The sequence below is a fragment of the Panthera pardus genome, unplaced genomic scaffold (genome assembly GCF_024362965.1).
Source record: "Panthera pardus isolate Hobbes unplaced genomic scaffold, ASM2436296v1 HiC_scaffold_3, whole genome shotgun sequence".
Taxonomy (NCBI): Eukaryota; Metazoa; Chordata; class Mammalia; order Carnivora; family Felidae; genus Panthera; species Panthera pardus.
The window spans coordinates 23,997,459-24,022,881 of NW_026526876.1; the positions used below are offsets into that span (position 1 = coordinate 23,997,459).

Below are 25,423 nucleotides of genomic sequence, written 5' to 3' on the forward strand. Positions count from 1 at the left end.
ACTCAAAGTTCATCTCCTGGCCCACTGGCTTGGTGGCACGAAGGGCCATCTTCATCTTCAGAACACATCTGAGTAGACGCTGGTGTCTTCACACATCTATCACCGGGTGTGCTGAGAAAGACGTGCGACTCAGAACGGAACAATCTGTGTTTCCAGGATCGTAATTCCCAAATGATTATTTTTGGTATCGTGGCCAAACCACATAACATAAAACTCATCACCTTAGCCATGTTTAAGTGTGTAGTTCAGTAGTGTTAAGTCTATTTGCATTATTGTGAAACAGATCTCCAGAACTTCTTCATCTTGCAGAACTAAAACTTCATCCCCATCAAACAAGAGCAGCCCATTTTCCCCTTCCCCCAGGCCCTGCTAATCATCATCCTCCTTTCTGTTTCTATTAATTTATTGCTACTTTTGATACCTGATATAAGGACAATCATGTAGCATTTAGTTTTTCGTGACTGGCTTATTTCCCTTAGAGTAATGCCCTCAAAATTCATCCATGTTGTAACATGTGACAGGATGTCCTTCCTTTTAAAGGCTGGATAATATTCCACTGTATGTATATATCCCCCACGGTGTGTATTCCTTCTTCTGTTTGATGGACATTTGGGTTACTTCCACGTCTTGGCTATTATGGATAGTGTTGCTATGAACATGTGTGGGCAGATCTCTCTTAGAGACCCCTGCTTTCATTCTTTTCGATGTACACCCTGACATGGGTCCTGAGTTATATTTTGCTTCTTGTTTTCTTCTAGCAGGTGAAGCCTCACGTTAAATGATTGGAAATCGTTTCCCCTCCCACCTTCATGCATAGATATTGCTGAATTAGGCATACACTTTTATTTTGATTTTCTAAGACTTCGAAAAGCGTATTCTGGATGATAATTAGCATTTGTTCCTTTCTTTTTTTAAAAAACATTCACCAGTTTAAAGTGCCTTTTTTACATTTGCAGAATTACGTGTTATTCTGGATTGGGCTGCCAGAAGGTTCCATGTTCTTATTTTGGGTGGTGTGCAGTATGTCCCCTTACATCTCCATGAGCAGTGTCAGTGATTACAAAGTAAGAAAGGGGGTGGGGGGAACTGCGGGGACTTCAGAAATTGTGTTTTAAATGGTGTGTGTTCAAAATGTTTCCCTGTGAGGAAAACATATAAACATGCATTTAATTTAGATAGTATAGTTAAGCATTATTTCTATCAAGTCAGAAAGTTTAGTTCCAAAACACAAAGTATCTTTTACTTCAAAATTTCAGGAAAAATGCAATAATTTTACAGGGACTCAAATTAATTTAAACTTTCAAAGGGGATTATTATACGACTTTCGACTGCGTTATTTCCCAAGGAAAAGGAAGAAATCGTTGATATTCACGCTGAGGACCAGATTGAAGACTTACGTCCCCTTTCTACTGTGATAGACACAGATATCTCTTTGAGACCCTGCTTTCAATTCTTTTTGGTGTAGACCCTGAAGTGGGCCCTGAATTATATTTGACTTTATATTTTACAAAGATAAAATTTGTGGTTGTATTTGTATTTGTTCCTGTCTGTGATCCAAAGCAAAACAGTTAAATCAGATTTAGCCAATGGGCCAGATGAACTTTGAATCACCATCCCTATTCTGAGCCTGGAACTCCCAGAACATACTTGGGTAATGGGTATTGTCCTTCAGGTCACAGAACAATATCTCTCTTGAAGGAGGCCTATGCCTTGATCATTATGAGATCTGCTTTTCTATTCATTAGGCATGTGTTAAAGTGGGAATCTAACCTATAAAATAAAACATGTTTTTACAATGGCCGCCATTATGGAATTGGCTCTTTAGACCTCGGGTTCTAAACAGTATGTGCATAATTAAATTATTAGAAGATCTACAATAACTTGATTACATTTATCTTTAAAATCTCCCCCAGTGTGTTTGTTTTGGATTTGGATTTCAACTGAATCTGTGTATCTCCTGTTTTCTCATCAGAGGAGAATTAAGTCCCAGCTATGGATCTCTGGCCTCTACCCTTCTGCCTACTGGTGTGGGCAGGCACTGGTGGATATTAGCCTCTTCGTTTTTCTTCTCCTTTCAATGTATTTAATTTTCTACATCGCAAACATAACGAGCGTTTATATCACGAGTCGAATTGTGTTTGCTCTGGTAAGTGACACACCATATAGACAATATCTTATAAATTATAATGCTTGATATTTTCTATAAGGAAGACATACACATTTTCATTTTGTCATCAACTAAAACCAAAAAAAAAAAAAATTCAAAGTGCATGTGCAATAAGACATTTTAAAAGATTTGTAATTTCATTTTTCCCTCGGTTAATACTTCAGGGTTTGACCCTGATACTGTTTGTATTATCTTCAGGCTGTGATTACGCTTGGTTATGCAGCTTCGCTGGTCTTCTTGACGTATGTGATATCGTTTATTTTTCGCAAGAGGAGAAAAAATAGTGGCCTTTGGTCATTTTGCTTCTTTATCGTAAGTACACGTACAAACCTATTGATAGAGAGACTGTTATTTTTTAAACTTTCACTGTCACGTTAGATATGGTCACCTTTGCCTTGAGAAATGGGAAAAAAGTAATACCTTTCGATTACACTGTAGAAAGGAGAGGAAATGTTACATGTTTCTGAGTCAGTGACCTTCCTGAAGAAGTCACGTACAACCCTTTGACTAGCGTTTCTGGAGAACCTTACAGAAGACCGGAAGTGCAAGGTGCTACTATTGAGTTTATGGGTTCTTCAGAATACAGGGCTTCCTGGTGACATTAGAACAAAAAATGGCTTTGTACCATTTGTCAGCAGAAATGGACTGTACTGTCAAATGTCACAGTCCATTTCTATGGGCTTCAAGAAGGTATCCTTGAACCTCAGACGCTAATAATTTCCAAGATTGGAGATGTTTTTGTACCTACGCCAGAGAACTTATTGGTCAGTATGAATGAAAGATTACTGAATGCCCAAGATTGCTGAAAACGTGGACAGAATTTTGTCAGCCAAGTTCTAGGATTTCGAAGGGTATCATTTCTTTTTTTTTCTTTCTTTTTTTTTTTTTTTTATTTTTGACAGAGAGAGAGACAGAGCATGAGCGGGGGAGGGGCAGAGAGAGAGGGAGACACAGAATCTGAAACGGGCTCCGGGCTCTGAGCTGTCGGCACAGAGCCCGACGCGGGGCTCGAACTCACAGACCGAGAGATCACGACCTGAGCCGAAGTTGGACGCGCAGCCGCCTGAGCCACCCAGGTGCCCCCAAAGGGTATCAGTTCAACAGAATATGAAGGCTTTCCAGACTCGATACACCAGAATCTGCCAGAACAATAGCTCTCACTGCTTGGCTTAGGGAGCAGGGAAGATATAAATAATGAAAGTCTCGTGAAGGCAAATTTCCTTCAAAACATGGTAGAAGGCAAAATAGATTCCGCATTGTCATATAAATTCTTTTGCATAATTTTTCAGCTGTAAGTGAATAAATGAACGAATGAAGAAATTTGACTCTGCTCTTTCTAAGCAAAGTCATGCTAATGCAAATCACCTGTCCTATTAGGATTGTGGAATAACATGATGGTTAAGACATTCACACTGTGATATGAACCAACTAGTAAATAAAGGGCTACAGCAGATAATTGAACACGCAGCTCTAAAACAGTTTTTCAAATAGAAATATATTTACATATGATTGGGTGGCTTTTTCCTTTGCTGCCAACTATTTTTGAATTATTACAGAGTAAAATTAGATGAGGCAGTATTGCAGAGTCAAAGTAAATTTTGGAAAATAAGGATTTCTTTATCCAAGATGTAAAAAATATATATATACTCAAGTATTCCAGTATAATACAGGTTTATACTTTCTGATTATTTTCCCTTTTCCTTCCTCATCTGTATCTATTTCAGTGTGTTGGTCTCTAACATTTTATTTTTCTATCAGTGAAAAGAAGCTACATACTTATGGAATATTGGAACATCAGATTTTAAAAAAAAATTCATTATCTGGTATCATTCGCCTCATTTTATAGAGGAGGAAAAATGAGTCGCTTGTTTCCAGGTCACACACAAACTATTGGAGACTCAAGAATAAAATTGACGCCTCCAACCTCACACACATCATTACACATGTCACAAGGTATGAGGTAGCAGCAAGGTTGACAATATTTAAAGTCTGTTCTGATCAGCATCTTGATTTGGGCGTAACTCTTTGATTTGCCATGTACCGTCCATCTTCGCACAGACCTCAAGCTGTTTTGCAATACCTTTGTGCCTGGTACAAAGAACTTATCATTTTATTTGAAATATGTGTTGAGGCAACGTGTATTGCGAGAACCGATCTTGCACGACGCAGTTAGTATCCATTTAAACCACGCCAGGTCATTCATTATCACTCACAGATCATATATAGAAATGTATCGGACGATGGGCAGTGCAGCTGTCCTTTTGTGATCTTGGGTATATTTGCAAAGACAGTGTAGGCGAGGCCTCTCCATCACTGAGTGAAGCCACAGTCAGCTGTCAGTTTGTTTCTGGAGTCCAGTGGATTCTCATAGCCCACAGGGTGTGGTACCTCATGGGTATCTTAGGTCCCTGTCTAATAAGGAAGCACCTGTCAGCCCATGATGGTGCCCATGATGTCAGCCCAAGAAGGGAGGTAACCTCTCTTCTTTGCACACTGAGTCTTAGCTTATTGGTTGTAAAATGAGAAAATGTTTTTGAAATTTTGCCATCTAAAATGCTTATTGTGCTCTTACTGAACCCTTGATTACAACTTCTTTAGTTGTATTCCCAATTGTTTTTTATGTGTAGATTATCCATTCCCCCCAAACTCTAAATTCACTGAGTAGCCATTCAACATTCCCTTATGTAACCCACTAAACAGTATAGTTTTCTGACATAAAGACTTAGGCATCACACACACATAGGGTTTTGAAGTCCGACTTTGTCACTGACTGACTGTGTGGTCTTGGGGATGTTAGTTATGGTCTCCAAACCCTGGATTTCCCATACAAGGAAGGGATAGCAAGAATGACCACATTATGGTGTTGTGAGCATTAAAACAAACAACGCATGCCAAGTTCTTAATGCCTGGGGTTTGTGTGATATTCAGCGAATTTAATAGCTACAACTTTTACTATTTTTATGATAATTCTCACACTAATAAGATCCAGAAAAGGTTCAATATCGTGCTCAATACACACTGTGGACTAATAAACTGATCCTTAAAACAGAACAATGAAAAATCATCTTTATCCCTCATCCCACATTTACCAGGATTTTGAAAGCAAATAAGTCCATTGTAATCAAAATGCAGAGTCTCAAAATCAATCAGTGTAATCAAAATGCAGATAAAATTATCTGTTTGGAATGGGGCGTAAATGGAGCAGGAATGACATTGAGAAAGCATTAGTCTAGGTAGGAGGCAGTATGGACTTTTTAAAATAACTACCCACAGGGGGCCCTGGGTGGCTCAGTCGGTTAAGCATCAGACTTCAGCTCAGGTCGTGATCTCAAGACTCGTGAGTTTGCGCCCCGCGTCGGGCTCTGTGCTGACAGCTCGGAGCCTGGAGCCTGCTTCGGATTTGTGTCTTCCTCTCTCTCTGCCCCTCCCCCACTCACACTCTGTCTCTCTCTCCTTCAAAAATAAATACAACATTACAAAAACTTTTTTAAAGAAAAAAATAAAACAAAGTAACTACCCATATAGCTTCTCATCTTATGCAGGTTTTTATACATTCACAATATTGTTACCTTAGCTGTAAAAGGGTGATTTCTCTCTTTATCTTGTCTTAGACTGCACTTAATGCACTCTCAGGAAGTCTTTGCCTTAATCTCCAGGTTTTTATGTAAAATGTTTCTGTTGGGGAGCTCACAGTCACGTTCATTCTCATTAACTAAAACCCCTCCCTTCCCTTCTCCATCTGAAAGTGGTAAATCTGTATGTGGGGAAATTCTGATATAGATGATAACATTTACATTTTAAATATTTTCCCCAATATCAATGGACCGTCTATGTCTGACATGCAATATGTCTTCACTTGCCTTGTAGACTTCAACCATCATGTTTGACACCCTTATAATGAACCACTTCAACTTACCTGTCTTGATTTCCAGCATGATATTAATTCCCTCATCCACCATGGGTGAATTTCTAGCTTTTTTGGCAGAGGTAAGAAATATTAACCGTTAATAGGTCATTAATTTTGAATATGCAGCCTATTCAAGTGCTTTGCCCCAATTCCGTAAAGACAGAATGCAGGCTAGTGGTTTCCTGGGGTTGGGTTGGGTTGGGTTGGGAACGGGGTTTGATAGCAAATGCATATGAAGTATCTCTTTGGGGTGATGAAAATGTTACTAAGGTGAATTGTGGTGATGCTCTCCCAACTCTGTAAATTTACTGAAAATCCTTGAATTGTATACTTAAAATGGGTGAATTTCCTGGCATGAAAAGTTAACCTCAATAAAGTTTTGCCATATGCACTTTGCAAAACATAAGCATTGTCAAATGCTATTCAAATCTAATGCCAGACTGAAAACCGTTGCCTAGTTTAATAGGTATTCATTATCCATTGTGAGGATAAAACCATATACAGGGTCATTTATTCATTCGAAAATACACATTAACCAGTGGTCTGTGTTGGACCCTGTGCTGGTCTTTGGGAAACAGTATTCTGTGTCAGGTACTGTGCGGGTCATTGGGGACACCTGATGAGCAAGATAGCACAATTCATCCTTTCACCATTCACTTGGTGAAACAACTCAGTGCAAAAGGCTTGAAAGTTCCAAAAGAGAAGGGCAAAGTGCCAAGGGCAGGATACAAAGCACAGCTGACATGATCTAGAGAGTCAGATGATTCTTCCGGGGGAAGCAATGCTTCCACAGGATCCTGAAGAATGAGTCAGAATTAATTAGCAGGAGAAGGGGGCAGAAGGTAAGCATGTTCTGTGGAGGGAGGCAAAGGCACTGAAACAGGAAAGACCAGGAGGCATTAAAGAAAGTGGGATTCAAATGGAAAGAAGTGAATGAGGAGATAGATGTGCTGGGTAGCTCAGCCAGTAAGATGCTCTTTAGGGCCCCACATCATCCTGGATGATACTTCAAAGAAAGTAGGGAAAGCTGCCCTAACCCCTCATGTTCTTGGGGCCCCTGGGAAGCCCTCTGTCTGCATAAGCACTTTTCCATTGATTGAGGAACACCTAGAATTCTCAATTGGAAATCCCTTCCTTTGCTTAAAGCAATCCCCTAAAACATAAGCAGACCTGCCGAGTGAACCACACTAACTTATATCTGTCGTACGTTATTTAGGAGGAATGAGCTACTTTCTGAACGTACTGACTGATGATGGAAGAATAGCATGATGTGGCTAACTATTATGGTGGGAAAGTCACCATCAGGGTAGGAAGGGGCCCAGAAAAGGCTCTTGAGGGGCATTTGGGACAGATATTGTCAATCCCTATTATTTTTCACAAGGATCCTCTCTCTGTGATGCCTTCAGTAGACCTGAAGCAAATGTTAAAACAAAAGATTAAACAACAACAACAACAAAAGATTGGAAAAGAGAACAGACACAGGTCACCTGTTCACTGGGAGACAGCATTGAGTAGCAGTCCCCTCTCTTCCCTGCAGTGGAATATTTGTCACCAGTGCACACAGAGGACTCAAGCTTGATGCTTGCATTGAAAATATGCAATTTGTGGAATTTCATTTTATTGATTGGTTGGTTGGTTGATTTTTTGGAATTTCATTATTTAAATGCAAATCATAAAGCTGATGAATTTCCACTTAGCTCTTTTTCTTTTTGTCTTTGCAGAGAGCCCAGGCGTACCATTCAGACAATCAGGACCACCATTTTGATCTGAGTGGAGTTGATCTTCTAGTATGCCTAATAGTAAGAAGGCCTTTCTACCTCTTTACCTATTTTTTTTTTTTATAGTTACCATTTACTACAATATTTGGTTTTATCTGATGGGTACCAGCTTTGAAAGCCCTTTTGATACAGTCTCAGAATAAGATAATTCAGATATGAATCCAAATCATGAGTTAGTTTTTATATGCCTGAGCGGACTGGGTAAATCCAGAATTTAATAGAAAATTAACTTTTCATGTTTATTTATCCTTTTTATGCCACCTCCAAGTTTGAGAGAGCTTGTAAGAAACACAGGTTCAATGTAACTTAAGTCCTTTGAATTAGAGATAAAAAGGGCAACGTTGAATAATAAAAATGAAAGGGAAAGATGATTTTGTTGGTATGCTTGGGCTGAAGAAAGCTACTGTCTCTGGATACAACGTGTCATTACTTTTCCAGACATAGAAGCAAAACTGGACAGAAGTCCCTGCCCCTGTAGAGTTTATATTCTGGTTGAAGGAGCCAGATAATAAACTAAAATAAATAGTATATATTGTGTCCGATGGGTAGTCAGGAAAGGCCTGATTGAGAACTAAAGATTGGAGGTGGGGCAAGAAAGCAGGCTGTAGGGAGAGCTTGGGGAAGAGCATTCCTGTAATAGGGGCACGAGGGACCCTGGCTTGTCCCAGGGTAAGCAAGGAGGCCAGTGTGATTGTGGCAGAGTGACCAAGGAGAGAAGGGTACAAGAGAAGATCTCAGAGGTCACGGGGTAAAGTGCAAAGAGGACAGAAAGAGCTGACACAGAGCATTCTGGGTCACTCTAAGGACTACCTTTTCTTTGAGTAACTGAGGACTCATTGGAGGGTTTTAAGCAAAGCAATATGATTAGACTTATGTTTTAGTTTATTTTATTGTTTTCAAGTTTATTTGTTTTGAGAGAGACAGAGACAGTGTGAGTGGGAGAGGGGCAGAGAGCGAGGAAGAGAGAGAAAATCCCAAGCAGGCTCTGTGCTGCTAATGCAAAGTGCGATGCGGGGCTCGAACCCATAAACCTATGAGATCATGACCTGAGCTACAATCAAGAGGCAGATGCTTAACCGACTGAGCCACCCAGGCACCCTGTGTTTTTTTGTTTTTAAGTTTATTTATAGACTTATGTTGTAAAAGAGTAGTTCTAGTTATTGTGTTGAGCATAGATGTTGGGGGCAAGGGGAGGAGAAGGAGAAGGGGACCGGGGAGCAAGGTGTTGTAATATCACAATAAGAAATCATGGCGGCCTGGACCCTGGAGGGGAGCAGCACAGGCAGGAGTGAGAAGCAGTTGGGTTCCGGGTGATTTTGAAGGTAGGGCAGATAAACTCAGCTGACAGCCAGGATGTGGGTTGTGAGCAGAAAGGAGGCACAGAGCTGGATGGTCACCGGACAGCCGGCTTTCTCCCCGGACTTGTAAGAACGATTCGCCTGTATTTTACCTGAAGACAAAGGCCACCAATTTAATTCAGACCCTTAAATAATGTTTGTGAACTTATGCCAACGTGTAACCGCTGTTCTTTGCTCCTAGCCCTACTTTCAGACGCTGATACTGGTGTTTCTCCTGAGATGCATGGAAGCGAAATGGGGAAAGAAAATAACGCGAAGGGATCCTGTTTTCAGGTTGGGAGAAAACTTAATTTCGAACTTAGTATCACATTTGAACCTTCCTACGTAGCGGCTGCGCTACTGACCTGTTGGCGTGGGTTTATATTGACAACGTATGCAGCAGGCTGATTTTCACGATGGTTGCTGGATTGCTGACTTAACTGCCTGGAAACAGGACTCTCCGTCACTCATCGGCGGAGGGAAGTTTTCAGTTCCTCCGGAATTTAACGAGTACTCAGATATGCCAGTCTCTCCTCTCAGGTGATCACGTGTCCTTGAACAGAGGAGGTGGGATGGAGTTGGTTGAGGAATGTAGCCCAGAGTGTTTCATAACAGGGACCTTCTAGAAGAGCTCTAGGAAGGGCGGACAGTAAAAGATGCTGAAGCAAATGTCAGGTGTCCTTAAGTTGGGCTCAGAGTCAACAGAGAAGACGTAGGTGACCTGATTTTGAAAGCAGCAGCAGTTATTTGCCAGCACATTCGAACGGGTCAGAGATTCTAACTGGAAGACGGGCAACAACATGGAGGGCATGAAGGGAGCAATTCTGGCCACGGGGATGGGAGCTCTTGGGGAAAGCGGAAGCAGTGTATTCACAGGGCCATGATCATCATCACCAGTTTACTGAAAGAAAGGACAATGGCACGATCACAGAGCTCCCGACTGAAGGATATCATTCATAACGAAGAAACCTCTGTCCTACATTTCGTTTTGTCCACAGAATTTCCCCCCAAAGTAGAGGTGCTCAACCCAATCCAGAAGAACCTGGTGACGAGGATGAAGATGTGAAAGCAGAAAGAATAAGAACGGCAACTGCCCTGGCCACTTCACTCTCAGAGGAGGTAGAAAAGCAAGTGACAAAGTGGATGTTAACGGCCCTATATTCAAGAGTTATCGAGAATAGAGGGCGATATGCTGGTTTTCATTGTGAAAGTTTGGAGTTCAGTGCCTTTTTAAAAAAAAAAAAAAATTTTTTTTTAAACGTTTATTTATTTTTGAGACAGAGAGAAACAGAGCATGATTTAAAAAAAAAAAAAATTTTTTTTTAAACGTTTATTTATTTTTGAGACAGAGAGAAACAGAGCATGAGCAGGGGAGGGTCAGAGAGAGAGGGAGACACAGAATCTGAAACAGGCTCCAGGCTCTGAGCTGTCAGCACAGAGCCCGACGCGGGGCTCGAACTCACAGACCGTGAGATCCTGACCTGAGCTGAAGTCGGCCGCTTAACCGACTGAGCCACCCAGGTGCCCCAGAGTTCAGTGCCTTTTCATAATTCTTAAATATGCAAGCGCTTCTTTGGGGTGTCCTCAAGGTGAAAGGAGAACATGGAATATAATGGTTTTATTCCACTGTAAAAAAAATTTTTTTAATGTTTATTTTTGAGCGAGAAAGAGACAGAACGCGAGTGGGGGAGGGGCACAGAGAGAGAGGGAGACAAGAATCAGAAGCAGGCTCCAGGCTCTGAGCTGTCAGCACAGAGTGCGACGCAGGGCTCGAACCCAGGAACCAGGAGATCATGACCTGAGCCAAAGTGGGACCCTCAACTGACTTAGCCGCCCAGGAGCCCCAGTTCTATTCCCCTTTTGAGAAAAATGGGCTTTGATAGGTAGAGCTATCATTTCAAAACTAAACATTTCCCAAGTTGGGGAATTTAGGTGAGATTCGTTTTAAAATGCTGAATAGGGATTAAGATTTAAAGGGTTACTCTTTTATCTGCTAGACAGATGTTATGACGTGCCTGTGAGCTTGGGCACTTCTGGGAAGGCAATGAGCCAGTTTCCACGAAGCTATCTGTGTTAATTTTAGAAGCAAGAAATATTATTGACATCAACGAATGCACATTACATTTGAAACAAGTGGTATTGATTTGATTACTGTCAATCTGAAATATACTTTGTTTTATGACATAGAGTAAGAAAGAGTCCAGCAGTGAGAACATAGGAACATAACATCTCTGAAGCTTAAGAGGAAAATCACACTGTCCTCTATTCCAGAAACCTGTCATAATTGCTAGCTGTCTCCACAAAGAGTATGCAGGGCAGAAGAAAAGTTGCTTCTCAAAGAGAAAGAAGAAAATAGCAGCAAGAAATATCTCCTTCTGTGTTAAAAAAGGTTTGGCAGAATCACTTAAGCTTATTCACCATTATTTTAAAAGTACCCCACTGAACATCTATGTTATAGGCACCATTGTACTTGCTGAAGCATTCATTCATTCATTCATTCATTCAACATATATTTTTTAAGCATGCCAGGGACTACTTTGGGTGCTGGAATATAATCATGAAAGAAATAGGCAAGTCCCTATCCTCATAGATTTTGCACCCTAAGAGAGGATCAAAAACAAAACTAACTTATCAAGAAAAGTGTCAGCACAAAAGCAATTTCTTTCATATATATATATATTTTAATGTTTATTTTGAGGGGGGAGGAAGGGGCAGAGAGAGAGGGAGATACAGAATCTGAAGCAGGCACCAGGCTCCAAGCTGTCATCCCAGAGCCCAACGCTGGGCTTGACCTCACGAACCATGAAGTCATGACCTGAGCCAAAGTCTGCCGCTTAACCGACCGAGCCACCCAGGCGCCCCAGCACATAGCAAGCAATTTCTATGTGGAGCATTCAGATACGTGAAATGGCACGAGCAGCTTGGGGCTACATTCACTTAGGGTTAGGGAAGACCTTTCTAGAGCAGTAACGTTTAAGCCAAGACCTGGGTGATAAGAAGGTGTCAGTTATGCGAGCAGGAAGAGGTAAGAGCACCCAGGGAGAGAGAACATCACGGGCAGGGACTCAGACCTGGGGTTGCCTTTGGAGTGGTCGAGGCACGGAGAGACTAGTGATGCAGCCGCAGACGGGAGAGAGGAAGTCCCAGTCGGGAGCAGGGCCAGACTAGGTGCCACTCTGCGAAATACAGCCACGGGTTGAGATTTTTATACCAAATTAGTAGAATGCCACCAGAGAGGTTTTAGCCAGCTTTTGGTTAGCACTTAAGCGTCGCAAAAAAATCGCACGTTGGCTATTATTGGCTTGTAAATATGGGTGCCAGACAAGTTAAGGGGCTCTTATATCAGTTCAGATGAAAGACAATGGTGGCTTGGATGCAGGTGGGGGAATTCGGGATGGACAAAAATGTCCCTGCCTTTCCAAGTTTAGGGATCACTCAACCATGGACTCAGAACATCTGGTGCCTACTACCGAAAAGCACCTGGCACATTTTTCCCTGAAAAAAGTAATCTGGAAGACAAAAGACTTATTGACATCAAACCCACAAGCTTTTCACTATTATTTCATATAATTATAGGAGTTAAAGGACATGGTTTGGTGACATGAATTGCATGTATGTGATCAATTTCAAAATAGTGCCGTGCGTGGAGTTTGTGATGACTCACTTCCCAGATTGATAATCAGTGGTTCTCTTTCAGGTGAGATTTTGGGATTGCTAGGACCTAACGGTGCCGGTAAAAGTTCATCTATTAGAATGATTTCTGGGATCGCAAAGCCCACAGCTGGAGAGGTAGTAAAGAATGGAAGAATGATTTTTTATTCCCAAACTATAAATTTCGTGATAAATGCAGGCTGTATCTTCGTGAGACTCTACTTTTAGCAGCTTCGATGATTTTCTAGAAGAAATGTATGAACCGATGTCTATTGTATTCATTTTTTTAGCTTTTTAATTTTTGTCTATTTATTTATCTTTTTAATTAAGCCCTTTTTTATTGAAGCGCAGTTAACAGTGTTAAATTAGTTTCAGGTATACAATATAATGATTTCAGTATCTCTATCATTTGCAACAGCGTGGTTGGGCGTAGAGGGTATACTGTGAAATGAGTGAAATAAGTCAGACAGAGAAAGACAAAGGCTTTATGATTTCAATCTGATAATAGTCTGTCGATGCTCAAAAACTTGCGGTATTTTTTAGCTTTGTGTCGGTGTCTTGGGGAATCGTGAGATGAGAGAAAAGGCTGCATGTGGGTCTAAAACCGGTTTACTTTCTCAGGTGGAGCTGAGAGGCTGGGGTCATCAGGGAGACAGCATTGTGGGCTTCCTGGGGTACTGTCCTCAGGAGAACGTGCTGTGGCCCTGCCTGACAGTGAGGGAACATCTGGAGGTGTTCACTGCCATCAAAGGGCTGAGGAAAGGGGACGCCACTGGTGCCATCTCACGGTAAAATGAGGTCGTCTGGTTCCTTTCGGTCCCCAGGCAGGGAGGGAGGCTGTACCACTGATGCTGAATTCACTAATAAAGAATGGAGAGGAGAAGCGACGCCTCCCCCTTTTCAGAGAGTGTCAGTGGTAGGGCAGGGTTGGAGGGCGGGAGCTGTTTCCCGCATCCCTGATTGAGGGATCTTTAAAAAACACAAAAATGCATATAATGATGGACGGTGTTAAATGAATGAATGATCACGAATAAGCATCCGTTTCAGTTCCAAGTTCGAAATTCTGGTTACCCTCCAGGACTTTTTACGAGATGAAAAGCCTTCCATGTTCCAAAACGAACTGTTCTTCTCTCCGATCGTTCGAGTTTCAGAAGAACAGTGCCAGGCTTCCCTCCAAAAGCTATTACTTTTCTGTGGGATCACATTTTCCAAACATCCTCTTTTGCGCTGATATTCTCATCCTTTTCCCATCAGGCTGGTGGATACTTTCACCCTGCGCGAACAGCTAAATGTGCCGGTGCAGAAATTGACGGCAGGAGCCACTCGAAAGGTATGTGTGATGTGTGATGTTCCTCTGAGGGCCGGTATGATGGAAGCAGCGAAATGAGGTGCCTCTCTGCTTTTCAGTTGTGTTTCGTGCTGAGCATCCTGGGAAATTCACCTATCCTGCTTCTGGATGAACCATCGACGGGCATGGATCCAGGAGGGCAGCAGCAAATGTGGTGAGCATTATCATAACCCTCAGAGCCAGGAGTATAACCTTTATGCAAAAGTTGTGTTTTTAAACTGATCTCGGGACACCAAATCCACTCATTTCTAATCTAGTGGAGATAATCCGTATAATTGGGAAAATAAATATTTAACACATAGATTCTCTGATGTATCATCTTCATGTGGTATTCACATTAAAAAAAGAAAAAAACCCTTGGGGCGCCTGGGTGGCTCAGTCGGTGAAGCGTCTGACTTCGGCTCAGGTCATGATCTGGTGGTTTGTGAGCTCGAGTCCCACGTCGGGCTCTGTGCTGACTGCTCAGAGCCCGGAGACTGCTTTGGATTCTTGTCTCCCTCTCTCTCTGCCCCTCCCCTGCTCATACTCTGTCTCTCTGTGTCTCTCAAAAATAAATAAATGTTAAAAAATACTTAACCAGAATACCGTTGGCATACCTAAAAACATTAAATATTAATATCAAAGCGTTAAAAATATTAAACACTTCGTATTATCAGAAACCTAATCGATATTCACATTTCTGCTTTTTTAATTAGAAACTTGGCTGATAAAAACGATTCCTAAACTGTATTTTCTTTCTACAATTCTCCCTCCATTTCTCTCTTTTTTTCTACCCTTTTTTTAATGATAATTTTTTGATGTGCTTCAGGCAGATGATCCAGGCAGCCATTAAAAACACAGAGAAGGGGGCCCTACTGACCACCCATTACCTGGCTGAAGCAGAGGCCATTTGTGACCGCGTCGCCATCATGGTGTCTGGAAGGCTGAGGTGGGTGTGTTTCTGGAGTCTGTGCTTGACCCTCAGAACAAGATTCCCCACAGGAAGGGCGAAATCGCTGTGAGCGCCTAGAGTTCTTTCCTTCAGTTCGCTCAGGGATGCCCCTTTCCCTCCATCTGAAATTTAAAAATAACGTAAGAGTGGCTCAGTCAGTTGAGAGTCTGACTTCAGCTCAGGTCATGATCTCACCGTTCGTGGGTTCGAGCTCCGTATTGGGCTCTGCGCTGACGGCTGGGAGCCTGCTTGGGATTCTCTCTACCACTCTCTCTGCCCCTCTCTCTCAAAAATAAATATTAAAAAAAAAAAAGGAATAATGTAAGAAATTTAAGGAGTAACATTTTTTCCAACATGTTTTCCTTCTTGCCCATAGGTGCATCGGCTCCATCCAACACCTGAAAAACAAACTTGGCAAGGATTACGTTCTAGAACTGAAAGTGAAGGAATCGTCCCAAGTGACTTGGGTGCAAGCTGAGATTCTGAAGCTCTTCCCACAGGCTGCACAGCAAGAAAGGTGAAGGAGCTTCTGACTATGGAAAAACCTGTTGGCATTACCCACTCAAGTCGTTTCTTTTCTGCTCTGTGAGAACTTCAGGATGATTTGACTTCATAATAATAGTTAGGGACCTCAAAAACCGATTTACAGACTCCTCCAGATTGTAAGAGGTTGGAGAGCCACCCAGGAAGCTGTGTCCCCTAGGAAGGCTTGAGGACACCTTGCATGAGCCTCCTCAGCCATCCAGGGCTGGCCCCAACCCAGAACAGGACTTGGAAAAATTGGGGGAAAGGAACTTCTCCTGCATGGAACCCACACGGGACCACGGTTGGCCCCATGCGCCTTCCACAGACCTCCCTGAAAATATTTAAAAGATGTAAATATTTACAGTTTAAAAGATGTAACGTATTTAGGGTGAATTCCCCTCTAGGAAACAAACAGCAGTCGAGATCATCAAACATTCTCCCTCTAATGAGTTTTCATGCCTCAAAATGGAGAACAGAAAGGCGCGTGTGTGGACCTGTACGTCCGCGTGTGTTTGTGTATGCCTGCCGGTTGGTGGGGGATGATGCGAGGAGGCGGGACAAGAACTGAATTTGGAACTCCTTGGAGAGAGGAGCACACCAAAGAAGCAGGGATAGCAACTGCTATTTCCATTTTAGCCCAACATGAATATAACGGAACTCTCTAAGGCTGTGCCAGGGCAAGTAACCCAGTCCTGTTTTCCAGCCTCTTGGAAAGAGTTGGAACCAGTTCCTCTTGGAACCAGTTGGTGTTACAACTCCAAGAAGCGATTTTGATCTAGGTGGGATGGCCATGGGTGGCAAGGCTGGAAGAGGAAGGGCTGGGCTGAAAGGGGCCGGGCCTGGAGGTGTGAGCAGCTCTAGGGCCAGCTGGGGGCATCAGACAGCCATTTGAGGATGAGCTGAGACTAGACACGAAGTCATGCAGCTGGAAGTAGCAAGTGGAAACAAGACGCCACGAATCCAAATCCATTCCGGCTCTTCCTGTCCTCAGAGCTCAGGGAAGTTTATAGTTAAAGCCTTTTGAACTTTCCCTAGTCGGTCCCTCTCTCTGAACCTCACATCCCCCTTCCCTTAGATTTCTAGTGACAAAGATGAAATATTAAGTTAATTAATTAAAACCTAATTAAAAATTTTTTTAATGTTTATTTATTTGTGAGAGACAGAGACAGAGCAGGAGCAGGGAAGGAGCAGTGAGAGAGGGAGACACAGAATCCGAAGCAGGCTCCAGGCTCTGAGCTGTCAGCACAGAGCCCGACGCGGGGCTTGAACTCACGAACGGCAAGATCGTGACCTGAGCCCAAGTCGGCGCTTAACCGACAGAGCCACCCAGGCGCCCCTAATTGCAACCTAATTTAAACTAAGCAAAGGGATCAGTTCAGATGCCCATGTTCAACAACAATAACAGAAAGGTTTACATACACTGAGCATACATGCAGATAAGCTGCATTATTTCTAGGAGAATTCGCTCCAACAGCCAGCCACCAAAGACCTTTTAAGGATTTTCCATCGGTCATGTTATTTGTTCTATACATAAGCCATACGTTAACTGGCATTATTTTTATTTTCTTCAGAGGAAACTGATGTCAATATCAGTATTTATTTTGATGGTCATCTTCTCCCCTTGAAACTCAACGTCAAATATGACATTTTTCGTATTCCCAGGTGTTCGTCCTTCTTGGCCTATAAGATACCTTTGGCGGATGTGTACCCTCTATCTCAGACCTTTCACAAATTAGAGGCAGGTAAGAGGTATCCTTGTAAAATAAAATTTTGGAAGAATCTGTTCAGACTTAGGTAATAATTTCGTGGTAGTTAATTGTGTAATATGTGTAATATATTTTTCTTTTGTTTAAGTTTATTTTGAGAGAGAGAGAGAGAGCGCGCGCGAGCATGAGCAGGGGGGGGGCAGAAAGAGGGGGAGAGAGAGAATCCCAAGCAGGCTCTGCACTGTCAGGCTGGAGCCTGACACAAGCCTCCCATCCCACCCACCATAAGATCATGTGACCTGAGCGGAAAACCTTGCCCCCATCCATCAGGAGGCCTGCCTCTGTGCCTGTGTGTTCTGCCTTCCTGTCACAGTGAATGAACCGTCCGTGTCTCTTGCTCAGTTTGTCCCCTGCATTGTGCATGGCTCCTCTTGCCACTGGAAATTCTCTGTTCTTCCTCTTCATTGGCTTTCAGCAGACTGTCATGGAGTAATTTCTCACACAGCACAGTGGTGAAAACCCCCAACTCCTGTGCCAGCCCCTCTACCTTGGTAAAGCCACTGGATCTCTGCAGGTCTAAGATGACCCATCTCTAAATGAGGGGTAAGGGAGCCCGGGAGGCTCAGTCGGTTGAGCGTGGGGCTTCAGCTCAGGCCACAATCTCCCGGTGCATGAGTTCGAAACCCCCATCGGGTTCTCAGCTGTCAGCGCCCAGAGCCTGCTTCAGATCCTCTGTCTCCCTCAGTCTGCCCCTCCCCTGCTCTCTCTCTCTCTCTCTCTTTCTAAAAAAAATAAATAAACATTTAAAAAATTAGAAATGAGAGGTAATATCAGTGCCCACCTGGCAGGGTCATTGGGAAGATTAAATGAGTTCGTTTGTCAAGTGCCTAGACCTGTACCTGGCCCATCGCGTTTGAGAGAATACGAATCCCAGGTTTATTCCCTCCGCTCTGGACACCCTGACTTCCCAGTACTTCCTAAATGCTACCAGACTTGCACACTCCTGCCTCAGGACTTTGCACTTGCTGATTCTGCTTCGTGAAATTCTGTTTCCTAACTACCCACCTTGCTTTCTCACTTCTTTCAAGTTTCTGCTCAGTTCTTACCTGGTAACTATGGCCAGCCCCAGCCATCCTGTAAAAAAAAGAGTGCTTGGCACTTCCTGTTTCCTTTACCTGATTTATTTTTTCTCCCTAGTAGTAGTCATCATTTATTATATATTTAAGTCCCTATTTATTTAAGGCCCATACTCCTGCCCTTAGAGCGCAGGGGTTTTGTTTTCGCCCCTCCTTTGCCTATGGTACCAAGGGTGGCTCACACACAGAAGATTCTCACTGGGTGAGTAGTGAACTGTGAACGCTTGAATATGTAAATTCGATGACCAGTCTCACGAGGATTTCCCGGTGGGGATGCCCAGCATAGAGCTTGGTACAGCAGATAAACTGGCTGAAGACAGTGACACAGAAGTATTGGGTCCTTTCAAAGTGGAAGGGATGGGACTGAAATTTTCCTTCTGTGTAAGAATGTACCAATCAATTATGTAGTTCCTCAAGGAATTTATATGTCTCCCAAGACATATATACTAAGTAATAAACCACATCAAAATGTAATATGAGAAAACTCTACTATCAAGATTCATTTAATTTGCATTTGTAAAAATTTATTTATTGTCAAGTTAGCTAACATACAGTGTAGTCTTGGCTTCAGGAGTAGATTCCCGTGATTCATCGCTTACGTACAACACCCAGGGCTCATCCCAACAAGTGCCCTCCTCGATGCCCATCTCCCTTTTCCCCATCCCTCTAATCCCCCACCCCCATAACCCTCAGTTTGTTCTCTGTATTTAAGAGTCTTAATTTGCATTTATATTAACACTATGACTTTTCGTGATTCCATTCTTTCACCAAGCGTTTTTTTTTCAGCTTTATGTTCTATTTATTTTAATTGTGTGTATTTTTATTTTGTATGCCTTTGAAAAAATTCTTAGTAATAAATTGTAAGCATCTGCTATTCGTCTTTTTTTTTACCCCCCCCCCCCCAGTGAAACATAAATTTAACCTGGAAGAATACAGCCTCTCCCAGTGCACATTGGAAAAGGTGGGTCAGCTTTGATGGTTTTGTATCATTCCTGTAAATTTCACACGCTAGTACCATTTATATTTCTTATTAATTTGGAAGACAATAAACAACTTGATATTCTTTTTCCTTCTGCTATGTCTCCTTTTTAGGTATTTTTAGAACTTTCTAAGGAACAGGAGCTGGGGAATTTTGAAGAAGAAATTGATACAACCATGAGATGGGAACTCCTCTCTCCTTCAGACGACTCTTAAAAGCTCAAACCTATTAATCCTTTGTGTCATATAAGCTTATGTTATATGTTATAATTGGCAGTATGTATAATTTTAAAAATCATTAACATCAATATCAGGTATGTTTTGTATGTTTAGTTAATAAATGAATAAATTTCAAGATCATTCTTCCTCTTAAATTTAGGAATGATAGAAAATCTGGGATAAAGCCAATACAAAGTATTGATAAAGTTACTTAAAGACCAGGTACCAGGTATTGTGAAAATATGATCACAAATTTGGAATTTTTTTGAAGTATAACTTCAAACATGGCATATAACATTGAAATATGACATTTACTAAAAAATTCCCTTGCTGAAATATGTGCTACACGCCCATTTGGAATGCACGAGGTTTATGGGTTTGCTGTAAAACACAAGTAAAACCCAAGAGTCTTCCTCTGAAAACTTTTCAGAAATTGTTTTGAAATTCACAGAGTGAGGAGTCCCTTGGACTCACAAATGAACAAGCACGTACATCGGAGAAGCAGTTCAAACATACTTTTTGAAAATAGGGGCATCACAGCATTTGTTCAGATTTTAAAATTTTTGAGTATGTTATTTTGTGATTATGGGAGGTGTTGATTTATCACCAGCTCATTAGCAGTTTTCTGTGTACAGTTGATCCTTGAACAACATGGGGATTAGGGATGCCAAACCCCTATGTAGTCAAAAATCTGCATATAACTTTTGACTCCCCTAAAACTTAACCACTAATAACCTACTGTTGACTGGAAGCCTTCCCAATACCAGAAACACATATTTTGTATGTCATGTTTTATATGCTGTGTTCTTGCAATAAGTAAGCTAGAGAAAAGACAATGTTATAAGAAAATCATAAGGAAAAAATACATATTCTGTACTGTATGATAAAAAATCCATATGTAAGTAAGCCTGCACAGTTAAAACCCATGCAGTTCAAGGGCCAACTGTATTTTCTGCTATTTTAAACTCACTTCCCTCTTACATATGTATATGTACATGTGTTTCTATCTGTATACACACATACATGTATCATTTTTATTACTAAATTTTAAAAAATATGTGTGTGCTTTACACGTAATTTTATTTTTTTTCCTTAAGCAATAGTTATTTCATTTTGAATATCACCAGAAAATTTTTTGGGTACCAAGCAGTATTCTTGATGTCCTTTTTTTTTTTTTTTTTGGTGATATGTTATATAACTTAAAACAAATTGTGATACTCATTGAAGAACATTTGCATAATGGAGAAAAATATAGAAATGGAATAAAATTGAATAAAAGAATCACCACACTTTCTCCACACCAAAAAAAAAAAAAAAAAAAAAATCAACTTCTTTCTTTAGTGAACTCTTTTACAGGGGTGGAATCATTATAGTATACATAACTTCTTAATTAAACATATACGCATATTTGCTGATAAAACATTGGAATTGTTTTAATTTACTTTTAAACTTATGGTGGAGTTCTAGCTTTCTATGTTTGCATTTTATTTTGTGTTAATTATTTGCATTCTTTGTTCATTTACTTTTGTACTTTAATCTTTTTCATATCCATTTTGTAAACTTTCATACAATTAAATATTTATCTGCATATATTACATACATCAAAATTATATCTGGAACATTATATTTCTAAATCCATGATAAATGATCGTACTGTTTATTCAGGATCCTTCGCACCCTGTAAAGACAAATTCATATCATAATGACAGTTGCATTTAAATTCTTTCTAAAACTCAGGCAATAAATTCTCCTGTCTTGCTCAGATGTACAAGACCACAACATACATAACCATTCACGTAATGAATGATATGATGAAATCTTTGCTTCTATTCATTATAAGTTATAAATGTTCTTAAGTGTTGTAGAAATACGTTTACAAAGTACTGAATAACCAATATCAGATGATGTATGAATATTTTAAAAGATTAAACTGGACATGATTTGCTAAAACCATCATAATATGCTTGTTTTTGAAAACTTGGGTTTTTATTAGGAATATGTTCAAAAGCAGATACATGGGTATGAAAATGGAAGGAGATCAGAATAAAACAAAAGGGATTTTTTACAAATTTTTTTAAAAACTTTTTAAACATTTATTTATTTTTGAGAGGCAGAGAGAGGCAAAGCATGAGCAGGGGAGGAGGAGAGAGAGAGAGAGAGATAGAATCTGAAGCAGGCTCCAGGCTCCGAGCTGATTGTTAGCACAGAGCCCGACACGGGGCTCGAACTCACAAACTGCAAGACCATGACCTGAGCTGAAGTCGGACGCTCAACCGACTGAGCCACCCAGGCTCCCCTAAAAGGAACTTTTTTTTAAAAGGAAAAATAGTTGTATCATCTCGAACTCTATTGTAGACAGGTCTTGTGCTGGTTTTGTTCTTTATTTTCCTACTATACCCTTTCCAGGGGAGGCTGACCGCTGCGGACTGTATCACCAATTCCCGCTTTCATGGTTGGCTTCCAATTGGGTCTGACCAATCCAATAGGAAAGAGCAACAATAGATGCAAAGGTGGAAAAGGAGAGAGATCAGAGGATCTCTTCCCTCTTGCCCTCGTTTTCATTCCAGATGTCAAGCAGTAGATGTATCCTTCCATGCCCATAGCTTTTGCCCTCTGCCAGTTACATGCACCTGCTTCTGACCCCTTTAATACTATTGACCCCAGGAACGTCCTATTCTCACCTAATCTTCACTCAGCCTCCAACAATTCATCAAATTACCATTTAAGGTGTTTGTTCCTACCAGTTCTTGGCTAATCTTCACTCAGCCTCCAACAATTCACCAAATTACCATTTAAGGTGCTTGTTCCTACCAGTTCTGGGCTCTACTGGCTTCTGCTTCAGGTAAGCTGATCTTGGCTACAATTCTCTATATTTACTTGCAAAAAAAAATAAGAATAAGTTTACATATAGAATGTCTCGGCTCCCAGTTCCTTCTAACATTTGGCCTTGGACCCCAGTTCCTGACACAGAGCTCCTAAGACCCTTGGAATTTCTTGGATGATAGAAGTATCTTTTGTTCCAATAAGATAACTCTGGTGGGCTGTAAGATCAGCACTGGTCACCAGAAAGACCAAACCGTGATTAGAAGCTTGGTATTTTCAGCCCTACCCCTATTCTCCAGAGGTGGGAGAAGGGTTAGAAATTGACTTAATAGTCAATCACACCTATCTGATGAAGCCTCCATAAAAATCCCAAAAATATAGGATTCAGGGAGCTTCCAAGCTGGTGAACACATCAATGTGCTGGGAAGGTGGTGGGTGCATCCTAGTTCCTGGGTGACTGAGGCTTCTGAGCTTGGAACCCTTCCAGAAGTTACCCCATGTATCTCTTCATCTGGTTATTCATCTGAATCCTTCATCATACAATTTATTATATAATCAACCAGTAAACATAAGTAAGTGTTCCCCTGAGGTCTTTTATTTAAAAAAATTTTTTTACACATACTTATTTTTGAGAAACAGAGTGAGACAAAGCGTGAGCGGGGGAGGGGCAGAGAGAAAAGGAGACCCAGAATCTGAAGCAGGCTCCAGGTTCCAAGCTGTCAGCACAGAGCCTGATGTGGGTCTCGAACCCACAAACTGTGAGATCATGACCTGAACCGAAGTCGGATGCTGAACCGACTGAGCCACCCAGGCACGCCCCCCCCCCCCCCACTGGAGGTCTTTGAACTGTGTTAGCTTGTCAAACCCAAGGATGGGGTCATGGGAACCCCATTTAGAGCTGGAAGGCCAGAATCAGAGAAGGCTACATGGGACTCGGGGAAGTCTTGTGAGACAGGGCTGTTAACTCATGGGATCTGACACTACAGACAGATCGTGTCAGCACTAAATCAAATTGTAGGACCCCCAGCTGCTGTTGGAGAATTGGTCAGTACGGGGGGAAAAATCCCCACACATTTGGTGGCAAGAAGTGAAGTATGAAAGCAAAAGAAAACACGAAAAAAACAAACAAACCTGCTTTTCCCAGACATTTGGTATCAGTGAAATGGAATTTGCTAGAACAGCTCTGCCACATATGGAAACATGGTTTGGAAAGGGAAAGAAAGAAGGGCAGGGATGAGGAACCCTGGTCCCTGAATGGCTACCTAGGCACTTGTGGTATAAAACTGTAACGGCTCTTTGATCAGTTACTAAGGGTAAAAGTTACCAGTGGAATTAGAGATGAGAGTAGACCCAAGGAAATGCAAAATAACGAGCATGCTAAATACGCAACCTCTTGGTTATCATTATCTGTAACAGCTAAAATGAGAGAGAGTTCTGAGTTGGAACTTGATGCTGGACCAAGTTCAAATTTGGATCAGCCTGAGCTTTGGCCACTAGCCTCAAAGCTGCCCACAGAGGGGGAAATTATGCCAGGAAACTACCTCTAAGCCCTCTGATCACCAAAAAGGTAGTCAGTGTGGTGGAGAGCAAAACCAGAAAACTACTAAAGCCGGGGGATATGGTGTGGAGGAGATGTCTCATTTCGTGGATCAAATTATCATCTTCCTGAGGAACGTTTCCTAAACTGGACTGCAGGGATAACTAATTTGGGGGCTATGTCTTTGGTTTCGAATGGTGCAGAGTGGAGGAGCATGTTTGGTTTGATACAGGACCTGTAGTCCACCATTGAACAACCCCGGATGGTTATATGTGATTCAGACACGCGGAAGGTTATTCCTGAGGAATCGATTCCTAGGAGACTGGATAAAAGCCACCATGAGGTGTGCTTACCTGAGACGGAGGGCTGCCCGATTCCCCCTCCAATTGCCAAGTGGAACACTTCAGATGAAGCGGCGAATGTGCTTTGTGGGCAAGCCACGTGGGATTGGCTTTATGGTGACTAGGATATTCACCCACTAAATATGCCCGTTACCAGGTTATGGTAAATGCTGTGATTAAGGGTGCCCCTTGTCACATGGGCATCCCATGTGACACTACTCTTGCAAAATCAAATGGTCTCAGAAGTTTTATCAGTTTTGCTCTCTCAGCTGCCCCATTTGGATCTTACCGATACCAAGGTCACCAAAGGAATTACAAAAGAAATGGGAGAGACAGAAAGGAGAATCAAGGGACTCCACCCAGCAGTGTGGACGTCTTAGATGGTTATTGAAAAGGGGGATGAATGTGGTGGACATAGTGTTGAAACAAAGACGTTGATGCAGCATTATGGAAGCTTGTGTGGACCAGTGAGACTCCCCATGGGTCCCCAACATTAGAAGGCCCCCAGACAAGTTCTCTCCATTTACCCCACTTGGAAGGAATTCAAAAGCCAGGCGGCAAAGATTATGTGAGAAACGCCACCCAGAATCGCCTGGGGTATTGGGTCAGCAGATTAATCCAAGTAAATATTGGAGAGGCCAGAGTCTTCTGGCCAAGTCTGGTGGGGACCCAAGGCCACCCACACATGTATGGATAAAATGGCCAGGGAGCTGAAGGGGAGGAGAAGAAACCTTTTCTGGGACTCCTTAACACAGGAGCCAATGCATTGTGATTTGAAATCTCTGGGTAATGCCTTCACAGCAGCTTAATTTAGATCAGGAAGATACAGAAATTAAAAGGTGGATGGGATTAAGGTGAAAGTTTAGAGGAAAATTGGGATTTTTGAGCAAACTTTTTGTGAGGTGGCTGGTTCCCCTCTACTTGAATGTATCACTGGGGTGGCTATTACGTCCAACTAGCAATTACTTCCCCTACCTAATATTGTAAACAGAAGGCATGACAGTCCCCCTTGGGCACAGTAAATGGAAACCACTAGAAT

At 41.8% G+C, this 25,423-nt stretch overlaps 1 protein-coding gene across 2 annotated transcripts in view; it reads left to right on the plus strand.

Annotated features, from left to right (window-relative positions):
• ABCA6 (ATP binding cassette subfamily A member 6) overlaps positions 1-21,636 on the plus strand; it is a 59,863-nt gene extending 38,227 nt beyond the window's left edge. For both annotated transcript variants that reach the window (XM_019466418.2, XM_019466417.2), the window contains 17 exons: positions 957-1,064; positions 1,973-2,146; positions 2,366-2,479; positions 6,035-6,154; positions 7,796-7,873; positions 9,392-9,483; positions 10,188-10,308; positions 11,461-11,578; positions 12,887-12,978; positions 13,462-13,628; positions 14,095-14,170; positions 14,248-14,342; positions 14,997-15,116; positions 15,496-15,636; positions 17,307-17,386; positions 19,392-19,447; positions 19,579-21,636. In XM_019466418.2, the coding sequence (XP_019321963.2) occupies positions 957-1,064; positions 1,973-2,146; positions 2,366-2,479; positions 6,035-6,154; positions 7,796-7,873; positions 9,392-9,483; positions 10,188-10,308; positions 11,461-11,578; positions 12,887-12,978; positions 13,462-13,628; positions 14,095-14,170; positions 14,248-14,342; positions 14,997-15,116; positions 15,496-15,636; positions 17,307-17,386; positions 19,392-19,447; positions 19,579-19,680 (1,854 nt within the window). In that variant the 3' untranslated portion in view covers positions 19,681-21,636. The remainder of the gene's footprint in view (positions 1-956; positions 1,065-1,972; positions 2,147-2,365; positions 2,480-6,034; positions 6,155-7,795; positions 7,874-9,391; positions 9,484-10,187; positions 10,309-11,460; positions 11,579-12,886; positions 12,979-13,461; positions 13,629-14,094; positions 14,171-14,247; positions 14,343-14,996; positions 15,117-15,495; positions 15,637-17,306; positions 17,387-19,391; positions 19,448-19,578) is intronic.
• Positions 21,637-25,423: the final 3,787 nt, after the last annotated feature.